The sequence below is a fragment of the Vigna unguiculata genome, chromosome 3 (assembly GCF_004118075.2).
Source record: "Vigna unguiculata cultivar IT97K-499-35 chromosome 3, ASM411807v1, whole genome shotgun sequence".
Classification (NCBI taxonomy): Eukaryota; Viridiplantae; Streptophyta; class Magnoliopsida; order Fabales; family Fabaceae; genus Vigna; species Vigna unguiculata.
In genome coordinates this window covers 1,131,790-1,151,732 of record NC_040281.1, presented here as the reverse complement: position 1 = coordinate 1,151,732, position 19,943 = coordinate 1,131,790, and the positions used below count along the sequence as shown (strand labels likewise).

Genomic DNA, 19,943 nt, shown 5'->3' with positions numbered 1-19,943 from the left:
TCCATATAAATGACCAAAAATGATTTATGAATACAAAAAAATTGACCAACACTTAACATATATAATAAAATTGATAGATTTATATACGAGGTGATAAGAAGAGAGATAAAAATAAAAACTAAATGTGAAATATATATATATTATTGATCATAAATAACATTTCAGTGGTAATAGAACTTGAAGCAGGAATGTTTGTTCCTGCATTTGCACATAAAAGAAATCCAAAAAGGATTAAAATGGAAGGCATTACTCATCAACTAAGGACAAGTGCAGTCATGACAAGATCACAGCACCCAGATACACTGCTCCACAAAGAAATATAAAAGATATTAAACCCCTGCACAAAGAGTTAAGAATTGGTTAAATAAAACACAACACTGTAAATGTGATTTCAGTTTCAGTTTACCAGTGAGTTCAACAACCTTTTTTTTTGCATAAACAACACAGCAATAAGATATACTCACCAAATAACTCCCCATCCAACACCAGTACAAGGACAAGGGCACACTTCTGCAAACTTTTCTGCATCACTAGAATTTACTCTTCGGGAAATCAGATCGTCGTAGATATCTGCAATGTCATGTTAAAGGGCATTTTAATATTCCATACAGAAGGTATATGTCACACTAAATCACATTAATTCTTTATTTCCAAAAACATACCGTATACAGAAAACAAGCTATTCATTACACCTGCATTTTGATTTTGAAAATAAGTAAATATGTTTTCATTGAAAAGGATCAAAGTATGTTCAAGACAAAAGATTGCTACCGTATTTACCTATGAACAAAATAATGTACCGCAATATTCGAACTTTGGTTGTCTCTTGCAGAATCCATATCACCCCAAGGAACACTATAAATCCTGAGACCTCAATATCCAAACATAAAATATGTTGAAAAACAGATTATACATTCATTATTTGTAACTCATAGAACTTTAGTATGAAGACACATAACATACCAATACAAAGTCCCCGAAGAGTCCACTGCATGCAGAATTGCAGATTAAGAATAAAGGGTCAGTCATAATATAAGGCAGAGATAGTACAATGGATCAAAATCATCTCACTATCTCAGAAAAAATAGTTCCACTTGTCACACACTGGCATAGAGATGCAAGTATTTTATTACTGAATGAAACTGTTCAATCTGTTTCTAAATTTTCATATTCTGAATAGACATTGTAGCATGAAAGGAGAAAGGTCAGGGTTAAAATAAGTGGCCAGTGTCCATCACCTACGTTTTTTGCAACGAAGAGGACAATAAGAAGAGCAGCAATAAAACAACCAGCAGCTATTCTGGCAGTAAGAAGTTTTGTCGATGCAAGTATCAATACCATGCCCCAGAAAGATGAACCAATATCTGAATCAACAACACAAGGATAAAAAACAAATAAGATGAAATGAAACAAAATATTCACAGAAACTAATAGCAATGATGACAGTATTCTACGAAAGCTATAAGCAGGCTATGAACATTTACTGCTACGCTGTAGATGATAAGCAATAAGAACAGAAACGATCACATTTATGAGAATAGATTTGATAATTTAGAATGCTATTATATATGTTTATCTGTTGCATCATAGCTGCAAATTAAATTAACATACATGTCAAGGTAAAAAAACTAAAATTTATAAGCAAAAATTTTAGACAATACATCCAGCTGGCAAGATTAACCAATATACGCCTCCACGTGTTTGTGTTGTTCCACCTTCATCAGCATGAACCTGTATTCCTTCTACCTGCAATTAAATGTGAAGTCAAGGGTGCTTAGCTATTCTTACTGAAAAGGATATACTTTTCTGATTTTCAGAAGCAAAAGAAGATTACAATGGTATAGAATATCCATAACTGGTATTTTTGATACCAAACTATACAACACAATGTGAGTATAAATTATTGCGAAGTGATGGTAATATGGTATACTCATTTGATTAGCAAATAAGGAAAATTGAAAGAGAGGAAGAAGAGTGTTGTAACATCAGACGAGGGAATCGGAAATCTTAAAAACAAGAGATATTTGAGACAGATAGATCAAAATGTACACTAAAAATCTGGTCGAATAATAAACCAAAACAAAAATTATGTTCTCTTTCAGTACTTAATCAACACAGAAATGTTAATCGAACAAATAAAGCACCAATATTAAACTCTTACATGACCGCAAGTGAGTTTACAAGCAATTGCATGGCTTGCCTCGTGAAGAAATACTGTAACAAGCTTAAAGGGTCTGAGTATGACTGTTCTCCATAGCTGCAAAATGTAGGAATTATAAAAAAGGGGTTTACAACGAAAACATAGGTAACATACTATTATACACAGCATTTATTACAATACTAACATATCAGGAGTTTTGATACAATTACAAACTCCATTCAATAGATGGAGAATACTTGAGTGAATGTTACATTAATAAAAGCACATAACCAACTATTCAGATTCAGGCATTGCAATAGGAATAAACATGCAGAATTAGGAGAGTTTATCCATAACCGATCTTAATTATGCTTAGCTGAAGCAATTTACGATAGTAAGGGAAAAGAACATTCCTGGTAAGCTTGAATCGTTGACTTTGGAAATAGCAATTCAAATTTAGAAAGGCAGCACCAGAATATACCCATTTACAAAATGGCATTTGATTTTGTTTCAAAAGCAGCACAATGTCAGAAAAGATCTTACCCAAAAGAAATAAAGTTCCCAACTTGGGTCTTACGAGGAGTTGGGTATGTTTAGTGGATCCAATGCAAAGAGGAAAAGAAAGGTGGGAGAGGAGAGGGGTACATACTGCAAGTATAACGACAGTGCAGACACCGACAGTGACCAGAAACACCACCTGTTCGTGGTTGCAGCAGTTGTTGAGCTCCCAGTTGGGTTTCATCAAGTAAAATTGCAAGAAAGAATGAATGAATGAATGAAAGTTGTAGTTATGGTTATTGGGATCTGCAAAATAACAATGCAGTCATAAAAGAGATGATTGATTTGTTTTCTTCAATCTTCCCAATGAAGTTGGTGACATCTGAATGAGGCTGGGTTTGGATCAAAATTAGAAATTTGTAACACTCTCAATCACGTTGCTTCTTCTCTGCTCAAGTATTGGTGGATACCAGAGATAAGTAGCAGTATACAACAGACTCTGTCAAACCTTTTGTGTCAGACTTCTTTCACTTTTCAGCACAAGTTCACTTCTCTTTCTTAAATAGATATAACACATATTAAAATTTTTAATTTAATAAAAATAATTTAGAAGAAGAAAAATCTTATTTGACGAACATTTTGACAACTTATATAAAGATAAAATAGTATTAAAAAACTAACTTTTATATTTTTAGAAGAAAGAAAAAGTAAATAATAGTGAGGATAACATTAAATGATAGTAAAAAAAAAAAGGTAGTATCAAAATACTATAGTCTTTTAGAATATCTAATCTATAACGATAGATAAAGACATTTCCTATTTTATGTCTTCATCTCATAATACTACTTTTTGCTCTTAATTATTTTAAAAATTAATTATTTTATAAATAATTTACTTTTAGTTATTATTGTAAAAACTTCTTTTGTCTTAAATCATTATTTAATTTTTTTTTGTACATATCTTGTTTTTTTAATTTTATATTTAACAACTATTTTAAAAATTAATTATATATTTATTATTGATTTTAACTCAAATTTTATGAAAATTAAAAAATACAAACACACATATACGACAATGCCTGTATATTCGTTAGTTATATATAATAAGAATGAGATGTCAATTGCATGAAGAGGATACACATACTAGTCCTCCTTAATATATTCACCATTTAGTTAAATGTGTACTTATTTAAATTTGTATCCGATTTAAATTCGTATTTAAAAACAATTTTTTTAATTAAGAATTTTGTAATTATATATATATATATATATATATATATATATATATATATATATATATATATATATATATATATATATATATATATATATATATATATATATATATATATATATAACAATATATAAAGGGGATTCCCCTTTTTGTGTCCACTTTTCAAAATACCGATTTTACCCTTTAAATATAATAATTTATTAAATTTTTAAAAATTGACCGTTATTTTTACAAACTTTTTATAAAATCAGATGTTTCTACTTCTTCTCTTCTTTTTTATTTATCAATAGTTATTTTTTTATTTGTTCTGATATATTTCACTTTATTTTTAATATATATATATATATATATATATATATATATATATATATATATATAAATTATATTTAAAAAATACATACACATAGGCGCGATAGCGCCTGTGTTACGCTAGTATATATAAAGGTATTTTGGAAATTAGACTTCAGAAACATATATTCCAAAATATAAATACTATGATATTAGTTGTGTTACGCTAGTATATATAAAGGTATTTTGGAAATTAGACTTCAGAAACATATATTCCAAAATATAAATACTATGATATTAGTATCCATCCCATTAAAATGTTGTATAAAAAATATATATACCGATTACACCGATCAATTTTTTTGACATCTATATGAGAATAATGAGTACAATTGATTATTTTCACAATTAAAAATATAATAACTTTACAATATATATATATATATATATATATATATATATATATATATATATATATATATATATATAATCAAATTAATTAATTAATCTGTTATTTGCATTGATATTAAATATAAAAACTTTATTTTGAGTAAGTTTCAATGGCACCTTGTAAATGTTGACTGGTCGATGGACTATAACTGCTTTTATAAACTTTTAAATTTATAATTAATACTATTGTTTTTATATATGTAAAATAAGTATTTAATAATTTGATGATTTAATTATAAAATAAAATTTTAAGTAAGCAAATTACAAACCTATATTTATTGTTAACACCATATTTTTGCCGGAGTAAAGTTGTCATCGACTCGACTTGTACCACTATGATATAATGTAGTTTTCAGTTTTAAAAATAAGGACCTTTTCATTTTATTTAAGAAACATATTGCAATTTAATATTTATTTAAAAATTTATGGTTACATTCAGATTTAATTTTTTATTAAAGTTCGTATATATATGTAATGACTTTTACTGCAAAAATAGTAAATAACTGAGAATATCTATAATAATAATAAAAACAACATATATTGCGCATATATCGTATAAAATTTTAATTTTAACTACGAGGAATTAATATTTTGATATTATAATATGATATAATATTTAAAAAAAGCTTCTTATCAATTCATATATTCGTATTTTTATAACTACTTGCCAATTGTTAATAAAATAAATGTTGCAAAAATACTTTTATTAAAGGAAACATAATATAAACAATATTTATAAATCTGTAAATTTTAAAATGATAACAAAAGTCTAGCGAAAAGTGCTAACAAGCAGAAGCAAAAGAATATGCTAACAGAAAAAAAGATTATAAAAAAATTATAAATTCAAAAGGCTTTTATTTTTTCTTTTCTTCATTAATTAGAATCGCTTCTCAATCCCTTTACCTTGAAGAAATGGAGGGAAAATGCAAGGGACTTGAGAGAGATATACATGATTTCAAATATAATGCTAAATGAAAATACAAATTAAAAAAAGAATGCTATATTTTCCTATTGATATATATTAAGATATTATTACAAATTCAAAATCTTATTGTGCATTAATTTGATTTGATATTTATCACTATATTTTCTTTGCTCAAATTTCAATCGTTTCTTAACCCTGACTTAATTAGAGGAGAGGAGTGAAAATACATTTTTTTTAAATACAGCTTAAATATTCCTCTCTGATAAATTTAATTTTATACTAATTAAAAACGTATATTTTTCGTTTTTTTAAACGTCTTAAACTTGTATTTCTATCTGCTTTAAAATCTAGGACAATATTGGTTATTTTATCTAAATTTTAAGTTGATTTTTTAAGTAAAGAAAGTAAATTTTTTTAATATATAAAAATTAATAACTGTTTGTTCAAAATGAAGAAAATTTATTATATTTTTTATTTCTGTAAAAGAAACTTAATCGTCATATAAAAAGAAAAACAGAGGAAAATGAAGTAAAAATAAATGCGGATAATATCTTAAAAATGTAAAATAATTCATTTTTATTCGATATTAGCAATTAAAACACTCAAAACAAAAATAAAAGAATAGATATAAGATTACTGCTGAAAAAATAAAAACCAATTAAACACAATATATCACGATAAATGAGTAATATTGAAAACCAAAGCAAACATATAAACCGTGCTCTTTATGCGTAATATATGTGTAAGGTGAAGAAAGAAAAACACTGCATTTAACCGACGTAAAAACGCGTTATGATACTTAATGGAATCCGGTGAAGATTTGAAATATGATGAAGGGTCAAAGAAATAACTCGAATTACGCGTAATTTATAATCAGTAACATCGTTTTGATGATAATAATTCCCATATAAATTACCCATGATGGTCACATTGTTGTTTCGTCTTCAAATCCTTGAATCTCACTGAGAGTTTTGACATAATCTCACTGGTTTTTCTTGTTTGACCACAGTGTTATGAACATGGTCAAACCCTGCACGTACCCCATAACATGCAAGAAGAGGTGGAGAATGGCTTTGAATGCGATCACTTTCGTCAAGGCTCTTCTTCAAGTCTCCAACAAAGCTTTCAACATTCAAACTCCAAGGCTCTTGCGCTCATTCTCGTATCTGGCCATTGATGTTGAACAAGACCACGTGCATATCCCGCGTGAGAAACCCTTCGACGTTGATCCCAAACTTCTCGGTCGCATGGTAAGGGACAAGACGCTCGAGTCTCTCACCCAATTTGGAGGCGCCAAGGAACTCGCTTCACTTCTTGAAACCGATGTCAAGCGCGGCGTAAGCGACAGCAAGGACGATCTTGATCACCGGAAACGTGTCTTTGGTGTCAACATGTTCACCAAACCTCCATCTAAATGTTTTTTTTCTTTTGTTCTTGAATCTTTTAAGGACACCACTATTATCATCCTTTTGGCATGTGCTGTGCTTTCTCTTGGCTTTGGGATCAAGCAGCATGGATGGAAGGAGGGCTGGTACGATGGAGGAAGCATCATATTGGCGGTTATTCTCGTCATTGTTGTGTCTTCTGTGAGTAACTTCAATCAATCTAGACAGTTCCGGAAGCTTTCTGCCGAGAGTGAGAACATAGGAGTCGAAGTAGTACGAGGTGGTCGACGCCAAAGCGTGTCAATCTATGATGTGGTGGTTGGTGACATTGCGTACCTGAAGATCGGTGATCAGGTTCCAGCTGATGGAGTGTTTCTGGAGGGGTATTCGTTGAAGGTGGACGAATCTAGCATGACGGGGGAGAGTGATCACGTGAACGTGAACGCTGAGACAAACCCTTTCTTGTTATCTGGCACAAAGATCAGTGATGGTTTTGCATACATGATTGTCACTTCTGTGGGCATGAACACTGCCTGGGGTGAAATGATGGGTTCGATAGCGAGAGAGGTTAATGAGGAGACACCTTTGCAAGGGCGTCTTAATAAATTGACTTCTGCTATCGGCAAGGTTGGGCTGTTGGTGGCTGCGCTTGTTTTGGTGGTATCTATGATACGTTACTTCACGGGAAGTACAAGAGATGATTTTGGTAACCGAGAATTCGTCGGGAGGAAGACAAAGTTTGATGATGTTATGAATGCGGTTGTGGGGATTGTTGCAGCGGCTGTGACAATTGTGGTGGTGGCTATTCCAGAAGGGTTGCCTCTGGCTGTTACTTTGACTCTGGCTTATTCCATGAAGAAAATGATGAGGGATAATGCCATGGTTAGGAGAATCTCTGCTTGTGAGACAATGGGGTCAGCAGCAACAATCTGCACTGATAAAACTGGTACTCTTACGATGAATGAGATGCAGGTGACTGAGGTTTGGGTGGGAAAGGAGGAAATAGCAGAAGGTGCGCATTTGGCGCCGAGTTTAGTACAATTATTGAAAGAAGGAATTGGGTTGAATACCGCAGGAAGCGTTTACAATACCCCACAAACCTCGCAACCAGAAATTTCAGGTAGTCCAACTGAGAAAGCGTTGCTTTCTTGGGCTGTGGGGGATTTGGGGATGGACATCGATGTAGTGAAGCAGCATTGTGAAATCATTCATGTGGAGACGTTTAACTCTGAGAAAAAGAGAAGTGGGATTTTGATGAGGGAGAAGAAAGGGAGCAACAGGATTGTTACACATTGGAAGGGTGCTGCTGAGATGATATTGGGTATGTGTTCAAGTTATTATGACCAAACAGGGGAAATCATGATCTTTAATGATGAAGAAAGGGTTCAGATCGAGAACATTGTGAAGGGCATGGCTACCAAAAGTTTGCGATGCCTTGCCTTTGCCCAAAAGAGCTCCAAGGGGAAGGTCTGTGAAAAGCTTGAAGAGACAGAACTAACACTGTTGGGAATACTTGGATTGAAAGACCCTTGTAGGCCTGGAGTTGAAGCAGCAGTTGAATCATGTAGAAATGCTGGAATGCAGATCAAGATGATCACGGGAGATAATGTGCACACAGCGAAGGCCATAGCCTCTGAATGCGGGATTCTTGATCCTAGTGAAGAATTGGATGGAGATGCTGTGGTGGAAGGGTTTCAATTCAGAAATTACTCGCATGAGGAAAGAATGGATAAGGTTGACAGAATCAGGGTCATGGCGAGATCATCTCCATTTGACAAGCTTCTGATGGTTCAATGTTTAAAGCAGAAGGGTCATGTGGTGGCAGTCACAGGTGATGGCACAAATGACGCACCTGCTCTAAAAGAAGCAGATATTGGACTTTCCATGGGAATAGAAGGCACGGAAGTGGCAAAGGAGAGCTCAGATATTGTTATCCTTGACGACAATTTCTCTTCTGTGGTTACAGTAATCAGGTGGGGAAGATGTGTGTACAAAAACATTCAGAAGTTCATTCAGTTTCAGCTCACAGTTAATGTAGCTGCCTTGGTCATAAACTTTGTAGCTGCAGTTTCTTCTGGTAAAGTGCCTCTCACAGCAGTGCAGCTTTTGTGGGTAAACCTGATAATGGATACCCTTGGAGCTTTGGCTTTAGCCACTGAGGAACCTACTGATGATCTCATGAAGATGCCACCTGTAGGTAGAGTTGAGCCACTCATAACTAGAGTTATGTGGAGGAACCTCATTTCACAGGCATTGTACCAGGTTCTGGTGTTGCTGGTTTTACAATTCAGGGGAAGATCAATCTTTGATGTCACTGAGAAGGTGAAGAACACCATTATCTTCAATGCTTTTGTCCTGTGCCAAGTCTTCAATGAGTTCAATGCAAGGGAGCCGGAGAAGAAGAACATATTTAAGGGACTAGGTAAGAATAGGTTGTTCATTGCAATTGTGAGCCTAACTATTGTTCTTCAGCTAGTGATGGTTGAGTTTCTGAAAAAGTTTGCAAGTACTGAGAGATTGAGTTGGGAGCAATGGGGTGTTTGTGTTAGCATTGGAGCTTTGTCTTGGCCAATTGGTCTGCTGGTGAAGTGTATCCCAGTTGTTCGCAAGAAGTAGTAGGCCATGCAAGCAAGCACGTTATTTTGATTTCATGATTTTTTTTTTTTTTTCCTTTTGCATGGCACATTGCAGTGCTATTTATAGTTTGTTTTTTCACTTCTTTATTTGTATATAATGCTCTAAAAATTAAAGGGCCTACGTGTGGAGAAATTTTAGCATTGTTATTCATGCAAGTGGATTTTGATTTTGCTGACAGATTTTTTTCTCAGTTCCTAGTGAATCCTTGGACTGTAACAAGTATAACTTGAATTGTAGGAACTATGTTTTAACGAGTAGTAGTAGGCCAAGCAAGCAAGTATAACTTTGTTACTTATTTTTCAGTGTTTGTGTGCTCTGTTTTATTATAATAGTTACTAGTAAAAAAATGTAGAATTTAACAGATGACAATAATGTTAGAAAAATCTTCATAATATAATAAATTACATTATGTATTTTATGCTGATAAAGAAAGAAAAGCCTATCTACTATGGGAGGAAATGTCTCCATATTGTGAAAATATAATGGGAGAAATGTCTAACCCTTTTTAGACTCAAAAGCCAAATCTCAACCTCATTTATGTATATGAAATACCACAATTCAAGGCAATTAAATACATCACTTAATACGAATGATTTTATGAATCATTTCTAATTTTACACTTTAGTAATTCATTCTCATATGTAACAGAAAATTCATGAACATTTTCCTTATGGGACTTACTCCAAACCTTCCTACAACCATTAAATTACATAAAATTTAGTTATTATAATAGTTTTATAAACAAGAATTTGATACTTATTTAATTAAAATTAAGGGAATGATTATTAAACAAATATCTTAACCCATTAAGTTTTACAAATATTGGCATTAGTTGGCAAAACTATATGGTTGAGCTTCTTTTAGATATTTATTATATTTTTAGAATATTATGTTAATACACGCATTCACTAATTTAGCAGAATTTACTTGTGTCTCTTTTTTCTTTCTTTTAATTGTTACTGTACAATACTATACAAATGTGAAAAGAACTTCAAAACTCTTATTCATGAACTTGTGTGGGCTTTATAAATTAAAAACAAAAACGAGGTTGGTGTGAGGTCGTCAAATCAAACAAACTAAACAAAAAAAAAAAAACGGAATAGTAACTGAAAATTACCATTTTTGCCCTCGTGAGAAACCAAAATGACATGGCATCCGCTGATCTGTTTTTGTGTTCCGAAGCCGCCATTGACGACGACTCGGCGAAGCTAAACTGAGAGTGGAACTGCGTCTGCAGTGAAACGCATAGCTTCATCAACAACAAATTCAATTCTGATTCTGCGGAAGGAAAAGGGAGATGTTGTCTTCGGAGACCATCAATATCGCTGCAAGTACGCAGAAACTCGATGTTGATAATCGACTTGCTCTGCGATTCTACTACAGGATCGCGGATAATATCCTCAAACAGGTATTTCTCCGTTACACGGCGTATGATGTGAACACCAACGATTTTGGTAGCATTTTATTTGCTTTTGTAAGAATATACGGGAGGAGGACGAGGCAAAGATAGGGTTCACTGAGATATTGCAATTTTCGCCGCCATTTTTTAATTTTCATTTATGATATATTATTACATTTAAATTTATAAGAATGTTAGGTTATATTCTTGACACTCAACATCATGTTTTTGCTGTTATTTGTTTATAGAGAGGCGAGGAAAGTGAAACTACCTTGATGTGGCCACAAATCGTAGAGCCCAAATTAGAGGAGAGGGGTTTCATAGTAGAAGCTCATTGTAATTATTGATTTAATTAACTGAAAATATTATTTATACAAGAGGTTCGACTTGCATTTATAAGATAGAGAGGGATAGGGGAAGATAGAAAGTTACAAGAGAAGCATAGAACTAATAGATTTAAGCCTACATTCTTCCTAGTCAGTGCCTACAGTTGCAACTAACTACCCAATATGCAATTTGATGTTGCATGTGTGCATAGCTAAGCTGATAACTGTTTATCGGAGAAGCTAACATACCAGTGCTCAAATGGTCATTTTTGAAACCAAGATAACGGAGAGTATCACTGTACACTATCTCCCCCTTCATATTATGCAAAGAGGTTGTTTTCGGATTCAAACCCAGCACCAACTGCTCACAAACAAAGGGCAACTATAATGTTGTGCAAGTGCTTGCCTTTGCATAAAAATGAACAGTTGAAAATATCTGTAATTACCCTTTCTTATACATTTTTGAATATAGAAGTGCTAGATAGTTAGGATCTTAATTAAGAGTTACATGAACAAATTGCATGTATGAATTTCACTATCCAACTATTATGCTATTAAGTTCATGCAGCATTGCAACTAATAATTTCAGTGTTTGACTATACATATTTTTTCTTTTAGTGCTAATTGCTTGTACTGACATTTTAGATTTTATTCTCCGCTTCCGAATTAATTGTCTTGCTTTAATACCTTTCAATATCTGGAAACAAAAAAGTGGTAATGTTTCATTTTTACGATAATTTTTGCAATTTGCTTTGCATGACCTCTCAGCTCTTTTGTTTTGGTATTGCAGGCTGATATCTTTCGTGCAGAGAACAATATTGTCGATCTATATGTCATGCTCCTAAGATTTTCTAGGTAATATTGATGCCCCACGGTATATTATTTGACTCAGTGACTTGTACTGTCTTTTGAGATAATTTGGTTTAGAGTAGTTGAAGAATATTATATTCTATTTTTCTTATCTTTGTCATCAAACTGAATTGAGGTCTTTGCCCTTGGTTGGTGTTAGTTTGGTCTCTGAGACGATACCACGTCACCGAGATTATAGATCATCTCCACAAATCAAGAAAGAAATTTTGAGAAAGGTTAGCTTTCATCTTGTCTTCTATCTATAAAGTGTTGCACATTCTTGGATGTAATTTAATTTTTAGGTTCTTGTCATAGAAATTGTTAAATTCTTTGAATGAGCTGGAGAAATTGAAACCAAAGGTGCAACAGAAGATCAATGAGTTTAATAACAGCAGGCGAGCATACCACCACCACAATGGGCTGGAAAATTGTTATTCAAATAATTTGATGGTTTCTCCAGTGAAAAAGCAATCTTTGGCTAGCTATGATCGAACAAAGGTAAAATGTTGCTGCAATTTTTTTCATTCTTTTGTCTGAGAATCTGCTTTGAAGGTTGTAGCTTATCAATGAAAATCATTCCTCACAATTACATCTATTCTTTTGGGTGAATGCTTTTTAGCGATTTGTATGCTCTCCAACCGCCCTTTCAAAGAATTTTCTGTATCCATGTTCTTTTGTATGTGACCAGGCAATCGTGCCAACTACAGGAGCGTTTGTTTATCATGGACCAAGGGGTCAGCAGTTTTCTAGTGTAAGGCCTGTGGAAGAAAATATGAGAAGACTGTAAGTATTGAACATTTGGACTTTTCCTACGTTTATGTTTTGCCTTCTGACGGTGATCAGTGCTGCATAAAATGATACCCACTTTCTCTGCGCGCATGAAGCTATGTGGAAGTTTTATAATCTGTTTAGTTACTACGATTGTCATACTAGACTTTGCATATGAAAGTGGATAGTGCTAGATGATTTTGTTTTGTTTGACAACCAACCCAGTGATTATGCTTGCTTTCTACAGATCTCTAAGTCTCCTACGTCCAAAGGAGGAAACTCTTTCCAGACATTCTATTCTTGGTCCCAATGGACTGAAAGGGCAGTGGCGACCACCTGCAAGTGATCAAGGGGTATGCTTAGAGTTTAGCTATTTTTCAATTCTGTTCAAAGATCATTCTGAATGTTCCATCTGGATGTAGGTCAGGTATCCAACCATCATAGATTTGTCTCCAGTTGAAATTCCAAGGTTATGGCCTATTTTAAGTTTCTGCAGTATTTTTTTTTTATGTTGTTGGCCTTTTTAAATAATGGTACTTTGTTTAGATAATTTAGTCAAAAAAGTGGTTTGATTTGATGATTGGTGAAATGCTTCTCAAGTTACCATCCTTGATGTCCGTTGAGTTAGTTCAGTTGGTCAAGTAGTGGGATATCACCCTTTTTCCCATTCCCCTATCCCCTCCCTCTTGATCTTGTAAGGCCTACTTTGTGCCCCACTTTGAATCATAAAAGAAATGTTTTTGCCCATGATGCACCTTGAGCTTGTTTATCTATTTACTTTTTATATCAACTAAATCCATCCCGTTGGATTGTCTGCCTGAACAAACAGCCTTCAGCAACCCTCGGAAGATGGATCTCTGAGTGAAAAAGATAATAGCATTTCAGAACAACAAAGATCAGATGTAGAATCATTTCTTACCCCGAGTGACAACTTCCAGGAAAAGCGTGCTGATGAAGCTCCTTCTCTTATCTCTTTTGAAGCAACAGAAATCCCTACTCCAATACAAGTTATCAGACAGCCTTCTCCTCCACCTGTACTTGCTGAAGTACAGGATTTGATTCCGGCAGTGTCACCTCATGTTATTGAGGAAGGATGTATTAAAGAAATTCCAACATCAGATAGTATTGTTCGTGGCGAGTCTCCTCTGCAACTACACATTGTAAGAACTAACAACATTCTTTGATGCTTTCTTTTTGTTTTCTAATTTAATTCTTATAGGGAAGGTTACATATTATCTTTATATTTAAGCCCTAATATAAATGTATGTTCCATTTTTAAACACACGGAATTTATTACTCAGTAACCATAACCCTTGCTTACCAGGTGGAACCACTCTAGCTTTTGGCCCTATATCCCTGAATCTCTATTACCCAATGTTTTTTATGGTTTCTAGCCACCACTGTTGCTGTCTCGTGTCATGAATCTTTTACTTTAATTCACTTTGATGTTTAGGATCCTAATTATATCTTGACACGTAGTCAAACTTTTGTCAATTTTGTGGGTGATTATTCTTTCTGAAATATCACTTTCAGTTGTTTTCTTTTTCCTCTTTTATATATAAAATCAAGGCTCAATTTGGTGTTCCCTTTTACACTACGAAATTTTAATGCCTATGAATATTTGTCTCAACAATTTCAATATTTTATGTCTTTGCATGATATTCTTCTTCAAACAATATGAGGCAGCTTAATGTAAAAACAGACACCTAATCAAAACAATTTGAATGCTTTTTGTGTCATGGTAGTGTTCCTCATCATTTTTAGGTCTGATGCTATTCTTACGGCTTTTTATCTCGTGATTCGGATGTTTTCGTCCATTATTGGCTACAAAATCTTATTTAAGAGAAGATCTTGTTGGGAGAATCACTACTAGCTTTGTCAATTCAAATGATCGTCTGGTTAATGTTTACCTAGTCATTGAGAGGTCAATTAGCCAGTTTTATGTGTAGCAATCTTCATACATAGGATTGTAAATAGGGTGGATTACATGTTACGTGATTGAGAGAAACTATATGTTCTTGTATCTATAACCCTTAATTTAAATATATGCTTTGATTTAATTTAACACAGAATTCAGCATGCGCCATTTTCTCTCTCTCCACTTTTTTTGGGTACATTTCTGGGGAGGAATAACTATTCTCAGTTGTAGTATATTCCCTATTTTCCTGACAATTGTTTCTATATGCAGTCAACTTCTATGATGAAGAGTTTTATGGAGCTTGCCAAATCAAACACTGACAAAAATTTAGAGACTTGTGGTATTCTTGCAGGTTTGCTTGTAAGTGATTTCACATATTTTTTGGAACTTGAAGCAACAAGCAAGGATAGATCCAAGATTAGCTTGGGACCTATCAACTCCATATTAGTTTCCATTTGTATTAAATGCTGTTCATCTTAGAAACAAAATTAACCTGTTGTTGGATTCCTAGCAACCAAAAAGAAATTTAAACTTGTGTTAAGTCCATAGCAACAACAATTTGTGGACTTTGTCTTTTAGTCATGCGTGTTTGGGCATCCACACTACATAACATATTTTTTCATGCTGAGTTCTGTAAAATTTTCACCAATGTGATTGGTTTTAACTTTGGATCTATCTGCCAGCTGATATTGTGAGATATTGATTAATATTTTGCTAATACAACTGATCTGCAGAAAAACAGGAAATTTTATATTACAGCTCTAATAATCCCAAAGCAGGAGGCAACATCTAGTTCTGTAAGAAATATTCATCTCAAGCCTTTTGAGTAATATCGTTTCCAATTATTTGTTTTAAATTTGTTACATTTGGAGCAGTGCCAAGCTACAAATGAAGAGGAGATATTTGAAGTACAGGATAAGCAATCTCTTTTCCCCCTAGGGTGGATCCACGTGAGTTCAGTTTTCTATACATATTCTTCGCATAATTTAATTTGCTTGTCTTCCCATGTTGCAAACACTGATATATAATTCTGCATTGCCAGACACATCCCACACAATCTTGTTTCATGTCATCAATTGATGTACATACCCATTACTCGTATCAGGTGAGTTCAAGAGAGGTTTCTTAAATTTTAGTAGAGATTTGTTTGCCTTGGTCTTTGAAATATATTTCTGCTATTTGCAAATGAGGAAATGGTTTACACGCTATCCAGATTAAATTTCCTGTAGAAATTTATACATGAAGACTTGCAACTACTCATTCTAGATTCAGTTTTACATCTTTACTATCTAACATATATTTGAGTGTAAACGTATAATTTCATATACGGTGTACAATTTACAATGTACCTGAAAAATCTGTTTCTAGCGCATCTTGCTTTGATATCGATCTCCTAGAAATTTGGTGATTTTGCTAAAATTTATTCTTCTATGGTTTCTGTTAAACACGGAACTATTTGTAGTGCTCTAGAGGCCCGTGTCTTACACATACATATTTGTTGTGCTTTCAATTACTAATCAAGCTGAGTACATTTTATTTTTGTGGTGTTTTCTTATATTCTTTGCATCTTATGCAAATGCTTGTCTCTATAGATTATGCTGCCAGAAGCTGTTGCAATAGTCATGGCACCAACAGACAGTTCAAGGTAACATCGTGTCTAAAAATGTCTGTCTTCATGTGGGAAAAGGGCAAAGAAGGATATCCAATTAAAAATTAAGTTTGAGACAAATTTGAAATATAACTATCAAGCATAATGCTGCCTTGACAGTTAAGACTAATGCTATTTGTCCTACGAAGTTATCTTTTATTTATAATAACTGCATGACTTGGCTTCAAATCCTCGTATCTCTCATTGTTAAGTGATCGGTAATCTCATAGGAAAATGTTTATATAACTCACTTTGTACATAATTCTTTTTTTTTTTCAATGGTTTGACCGAATCATTTGGTCTTTAGTATAGATGACACTCATTTAAGTAGTAGCCTCTATATATATAAAATAAAACCCTCAAGTTTTGGTCCTTATATGCCCTATTGGTACATATTAGTTCTTGTACATAGTTTTTTTTTTTTTCTTTCTTTTCACTAAGGGGATAAATGTCTAGTTTAAATTCAATAAAATCCGTATGCGGAAGTAATGCCTAAAGTTTCGAAGATGTTGTATACCTGATGATTCTTCTTGGTTTCCTTTCTTTTCCTCTTCAGAAGACTTAAAATCATACAATCCACTCTACTCTACCCTCCCCGCTGGTGCCCTGTGGCCAAACCACCTTAATTGATTTTCTGTCATATTTTCCTCCATTGATGTTACACCAATCTCTTCATGTACACAATCAATTTGTATAATGTCTTGTGTAATCACGCATCCGTTTTAACGTCCTCATTTCTTCCACTCCTACAATTTACTTGTCCATCATTCACTATCACAGCCTTTGAATTTGGTAGGAACGTTGTGATGATAAATAATTCTTAAAGCCATTTTCACTTTAGCTGTCAGGAAAAATATATAAAAGATAAAAATGTAAATATGATGGTTTCCTCTTGGCTGTGCTTCTCCTACGTCAGCTATTTATTATTCTTGCTGGAATATTTTCAGATTTACATATAAAAAAGGTACTGAATTTGGGTGGCCGAAAGATTGTGTATTTTGAAATGACTCTTACCTGTTTACATGTACAGAAGCCATGGCATTTTTCGGTTGACAACCCCAGGTGGAATGTCGGTCATAAGACAGTGCCAGCAACGTGGCTTTCATCCACACAATCAGCCTCCTGATGGTGGTCCCATTTACGATACATGCACAGATGTTTACATGAACCCAGATTTAAAATTTGATGTCATTGATCTTCGATGACAAGTAGTATGTTTTTCTTTATGGGTGAACTACAATGGCCATCTAATTGTTCATATTACCATAACTTCACAAGATAAGAACACCATTATAATGCATTCATGTCTCCATGTGCCTGTAAAAAGATTGGAACTATTCACCAATGGATTCCTGCACGCTCATTATTTTGTTATATATTGCATTTAGGATATTTGTGACTGTTAAACTCATACTGTATTATATTGGCATCAATCAAATGTACCTAGTAGTAGTAAGGAGCTCCAATATAGGGGGTGAATGAACTATAAATCCTCAGCTTCCAAGTGTTGTGTGTGTTTGTGTGTAGCAATATCAGATATTAAACTTATTTTTTCATATTAAATCATCTTAACTGAAAATAAACTATACTGAATAAGTTTTCCACACCCCCCTAGTAATTAGAACATTTTATCTTTCATTTGTGTAGGTAAATTATTCGATAACTAATTGGAATAGATCAAAATTAATATACTATCTACATTTCCGTTTTTTTTTTATATTTAATCTTTTCATTACTATTTTATTGTTGTATATTTTTGACAAAATTTGACACCAAATCAAGGACATGTATAGTTCTAATTCAATGATTAAATCGATAGATTTACAAATTTTAATAGTATAATTTTCAAAGAATCTGAAATGCCTTTTTGTTTTAAAATTTGATCCAAAATTATTTTGAAATTAGTTTAAAATCAATTTTTGCTCCGTTTTACTAAACGAATTTGTATTAAATCTCAAGAACTAAGCTTTTATAACTTAACTGAATAAGATATTTAGTTAACAATCAAATTTTTCATGGAAACGAAAAATAAACGTGTCATTTGAAGCATGTCATTGAGGCTTAGAATTGAAATTAGACTTTGTAATTAGGGAAATATTATAGTCGTTGATCGAATTAATGTTGTGTGCTTATTGCGAATGTTGCGTGGGTATCCATCTTTGAAATTTACTCAACCCTAGTTTTTAGACAGTTGATTCTTGCACCTTCCTAATTTCTTTTTTCACACCTCTATAATTTCTTCTCACACTTCTATTATTACAGAATAACAAAAGTATCCATTTTAAAATCAGTATATTTTCCAGAAAATACAATTTAGAACATATTAAATTCTGAAAAAAAAATTAGAACAAAGAATCTAGAATGTGAAATCCAAACATATTTAATATATATATATATATATATATAAAATAAAAACATATTTAATATATATATATATATATATATATATATATATATATATATATATTCTTACCAATATTTATCAGCAGCATATATTAAAATTATTAAAAAAATCAGAACTTTAAGATTAAATTACCAGGAAGCATAGTTTCTCTAATATTAAACTACCTTCCAAGTATTAAATAATCGATAAATTACAAAACAAAAATAAGAAGATGGTGTTGTGGCGATAGTTGGTTTATATATGAAAATGTCATTATCTTGACATGAATAGAATAAGAAAGCGTAGATAAAGGATGTTTGATAATTGCAATAACTTAAGGTGATGGAAGTGACAAAAATGGTAACCTCCATGGAAGTAGGTGGTGAAGCTACTCTAAAAATTAAGAACTACCTCAAATGTTTTAAATTGTATAGAAATTCCAATGCAAAGGAGTGCCTTTATTAAAAAGATCTTATAAATTCTCAGATCCAACTCTTGGTTTTGAGTAAAAATTTTAAAACTGAGAATTTTTTTTTTTTTTTTAAATTAAGAAAGAAAGAAATTCTCGGAGGAGTCATAAGAAAGTCATAGACTTAGTATATGAGTTTTATGATACTTCTAAATCAGAGTGTTATGACTTGACAATACATTTAAGACGTTAGATCAATAAATGTAGTTAGGCATGTGCAATTCATTGGGTATTTAAATTTGTCTACAATTTCCGATTTTTTTTTTTAATTTATTTGAATTTAAAACAGCCTTACCCAAAACAACGGATGCGACTTTGGTTGATAATTCATAAGATCGTAAGAAGTTTTCTTGTTGAAAAAAAGAAAAGTCGTTTAATATGATACGAAGAATTCGGTTATTAAATTCAATAATTGCTTATTTATTATTTTATATTTTTTAGGTTGGCAAATAGTTTATTAAGTTTTTTTTAGGTGAAAGAATAGATTCAAAATTTTATTTAGCTTGGAATACACAAAAGTTAAGGTAAGGTCTCGGTCTATTTTCCGTGCTTTTAAGTTGAAAGATAGTTTGTGTTAGGAACAAGGCAATAAAGGAAAGAATAAAGGAGAGAAAAATAGACACAGAG

At 32.7% G+C, this 19,943-nt stretch overlaps 3 protein-coding genes across 5 annotated transcripts; 2 read left to right on the top strand and 1 right to left on the bottom strand.

The window, feature by feature from the left end:
- Nucleotides 1-133: 133 nt before the first annotated feature.
- LOC114177273 lies at nucleotides 134-3,159 on the bottom strand. Of its 3 annotated transcripts, none has more exons than XM_028062549.1 (9): nucleotides 2,790-3,159; nucleotides 2,162-2,257; nucleotides 1,662-1,746; nucleotides 1,243-1,364; nucleotides 964-988; nucleotides 781-864; nucleotides 663-692; nucleotides 465-570; nucleotides 134-302 (listed from the first exon to the last, which is right to left on the bottom strand). In XM_028062549.1, exons 1-9 carry the CDS (start codon nucleotides 2,880-2,882, stop codon nucleotides 254-256), a joined length of 690 nt encoding a protein of 229 aa, XP_027918350.1. In that variant the 5' UTR covers nucleotides 2,883-3,159; the 3' UTR covers nucleotides 134-253. The 3 variants fall into 3 exon arrangements, with proteins under 3 accessions (XP_027918350.1, XP_027918349.1, XP_027918351.1); XM_028062548.1 differs by having other exon boundaries at nucleotides 137-337; XM_028062550.1 differs by having other exon boundaries at nucleotides 137-337; nucleotides 2,838-3,159.
- A 3,308-nt stretch (nucleotides 3,160-6,467) lies between these two features.
- LOC114176740 (putative calcium-transporting ATPase 13, plasma membrane-type) lies at nucleotides 6,468-9,733 on the top strand. The gene has a single exon (XM_028061873.1). The coding sequence runs from the start codon at nucleotides 6,548-6,550 to the stop codon at nucleotides 9,533-9,535; it is 2,988 nt and encodes a 995-aa protein (XP_027917674.1). The 5' UTR covers nucleotides 6,468-6,547; the 3' UTR covers nucleotides 9,536-9,733.
- A 914-nt stretch (nucleotides 9,734-10,647) lies between these two features.
- LOC114179914 (AMSH-like ubiquitin thioesterase 1) lies at nucleotides 10,648-17,954 on the top strand. Its single transcript, XM_028066414.1, has 14 exons — nucleotides 10,648-10,964; nucleotides 12,072-12,136; nucleotides 12,291-12,366; nucleotides 12,446-12,628; nucleotides 12,819-12,913; nucleotides 13,146-13,251; nucleotides 13,321-13,367; nucleotides 13,728-14,058; nucleotides 15,087-15,176; nucleotides 15,551-15,613; nucleotides 15,692-15,766; nucleotides 15,859-15,921; nucleotides 16,409-16,461; nucleotides 17,495-17,954. The coding sequence occupies exons 1-14, from the start codon at nucleotides 10,854-10,856 to the stop codon at nucleotides 17,667-17,669; spliced, it is 1,533 nt and encodes a 510-aa protein (XP_027922215.1). The 5' UTR covers nucleotides 10,648-10,853; the 3' UTR covers nucleotides 17,670-17,954.
- Nucleotides 17,955-19,943: the final 1,989 nt, after the last annotated feature.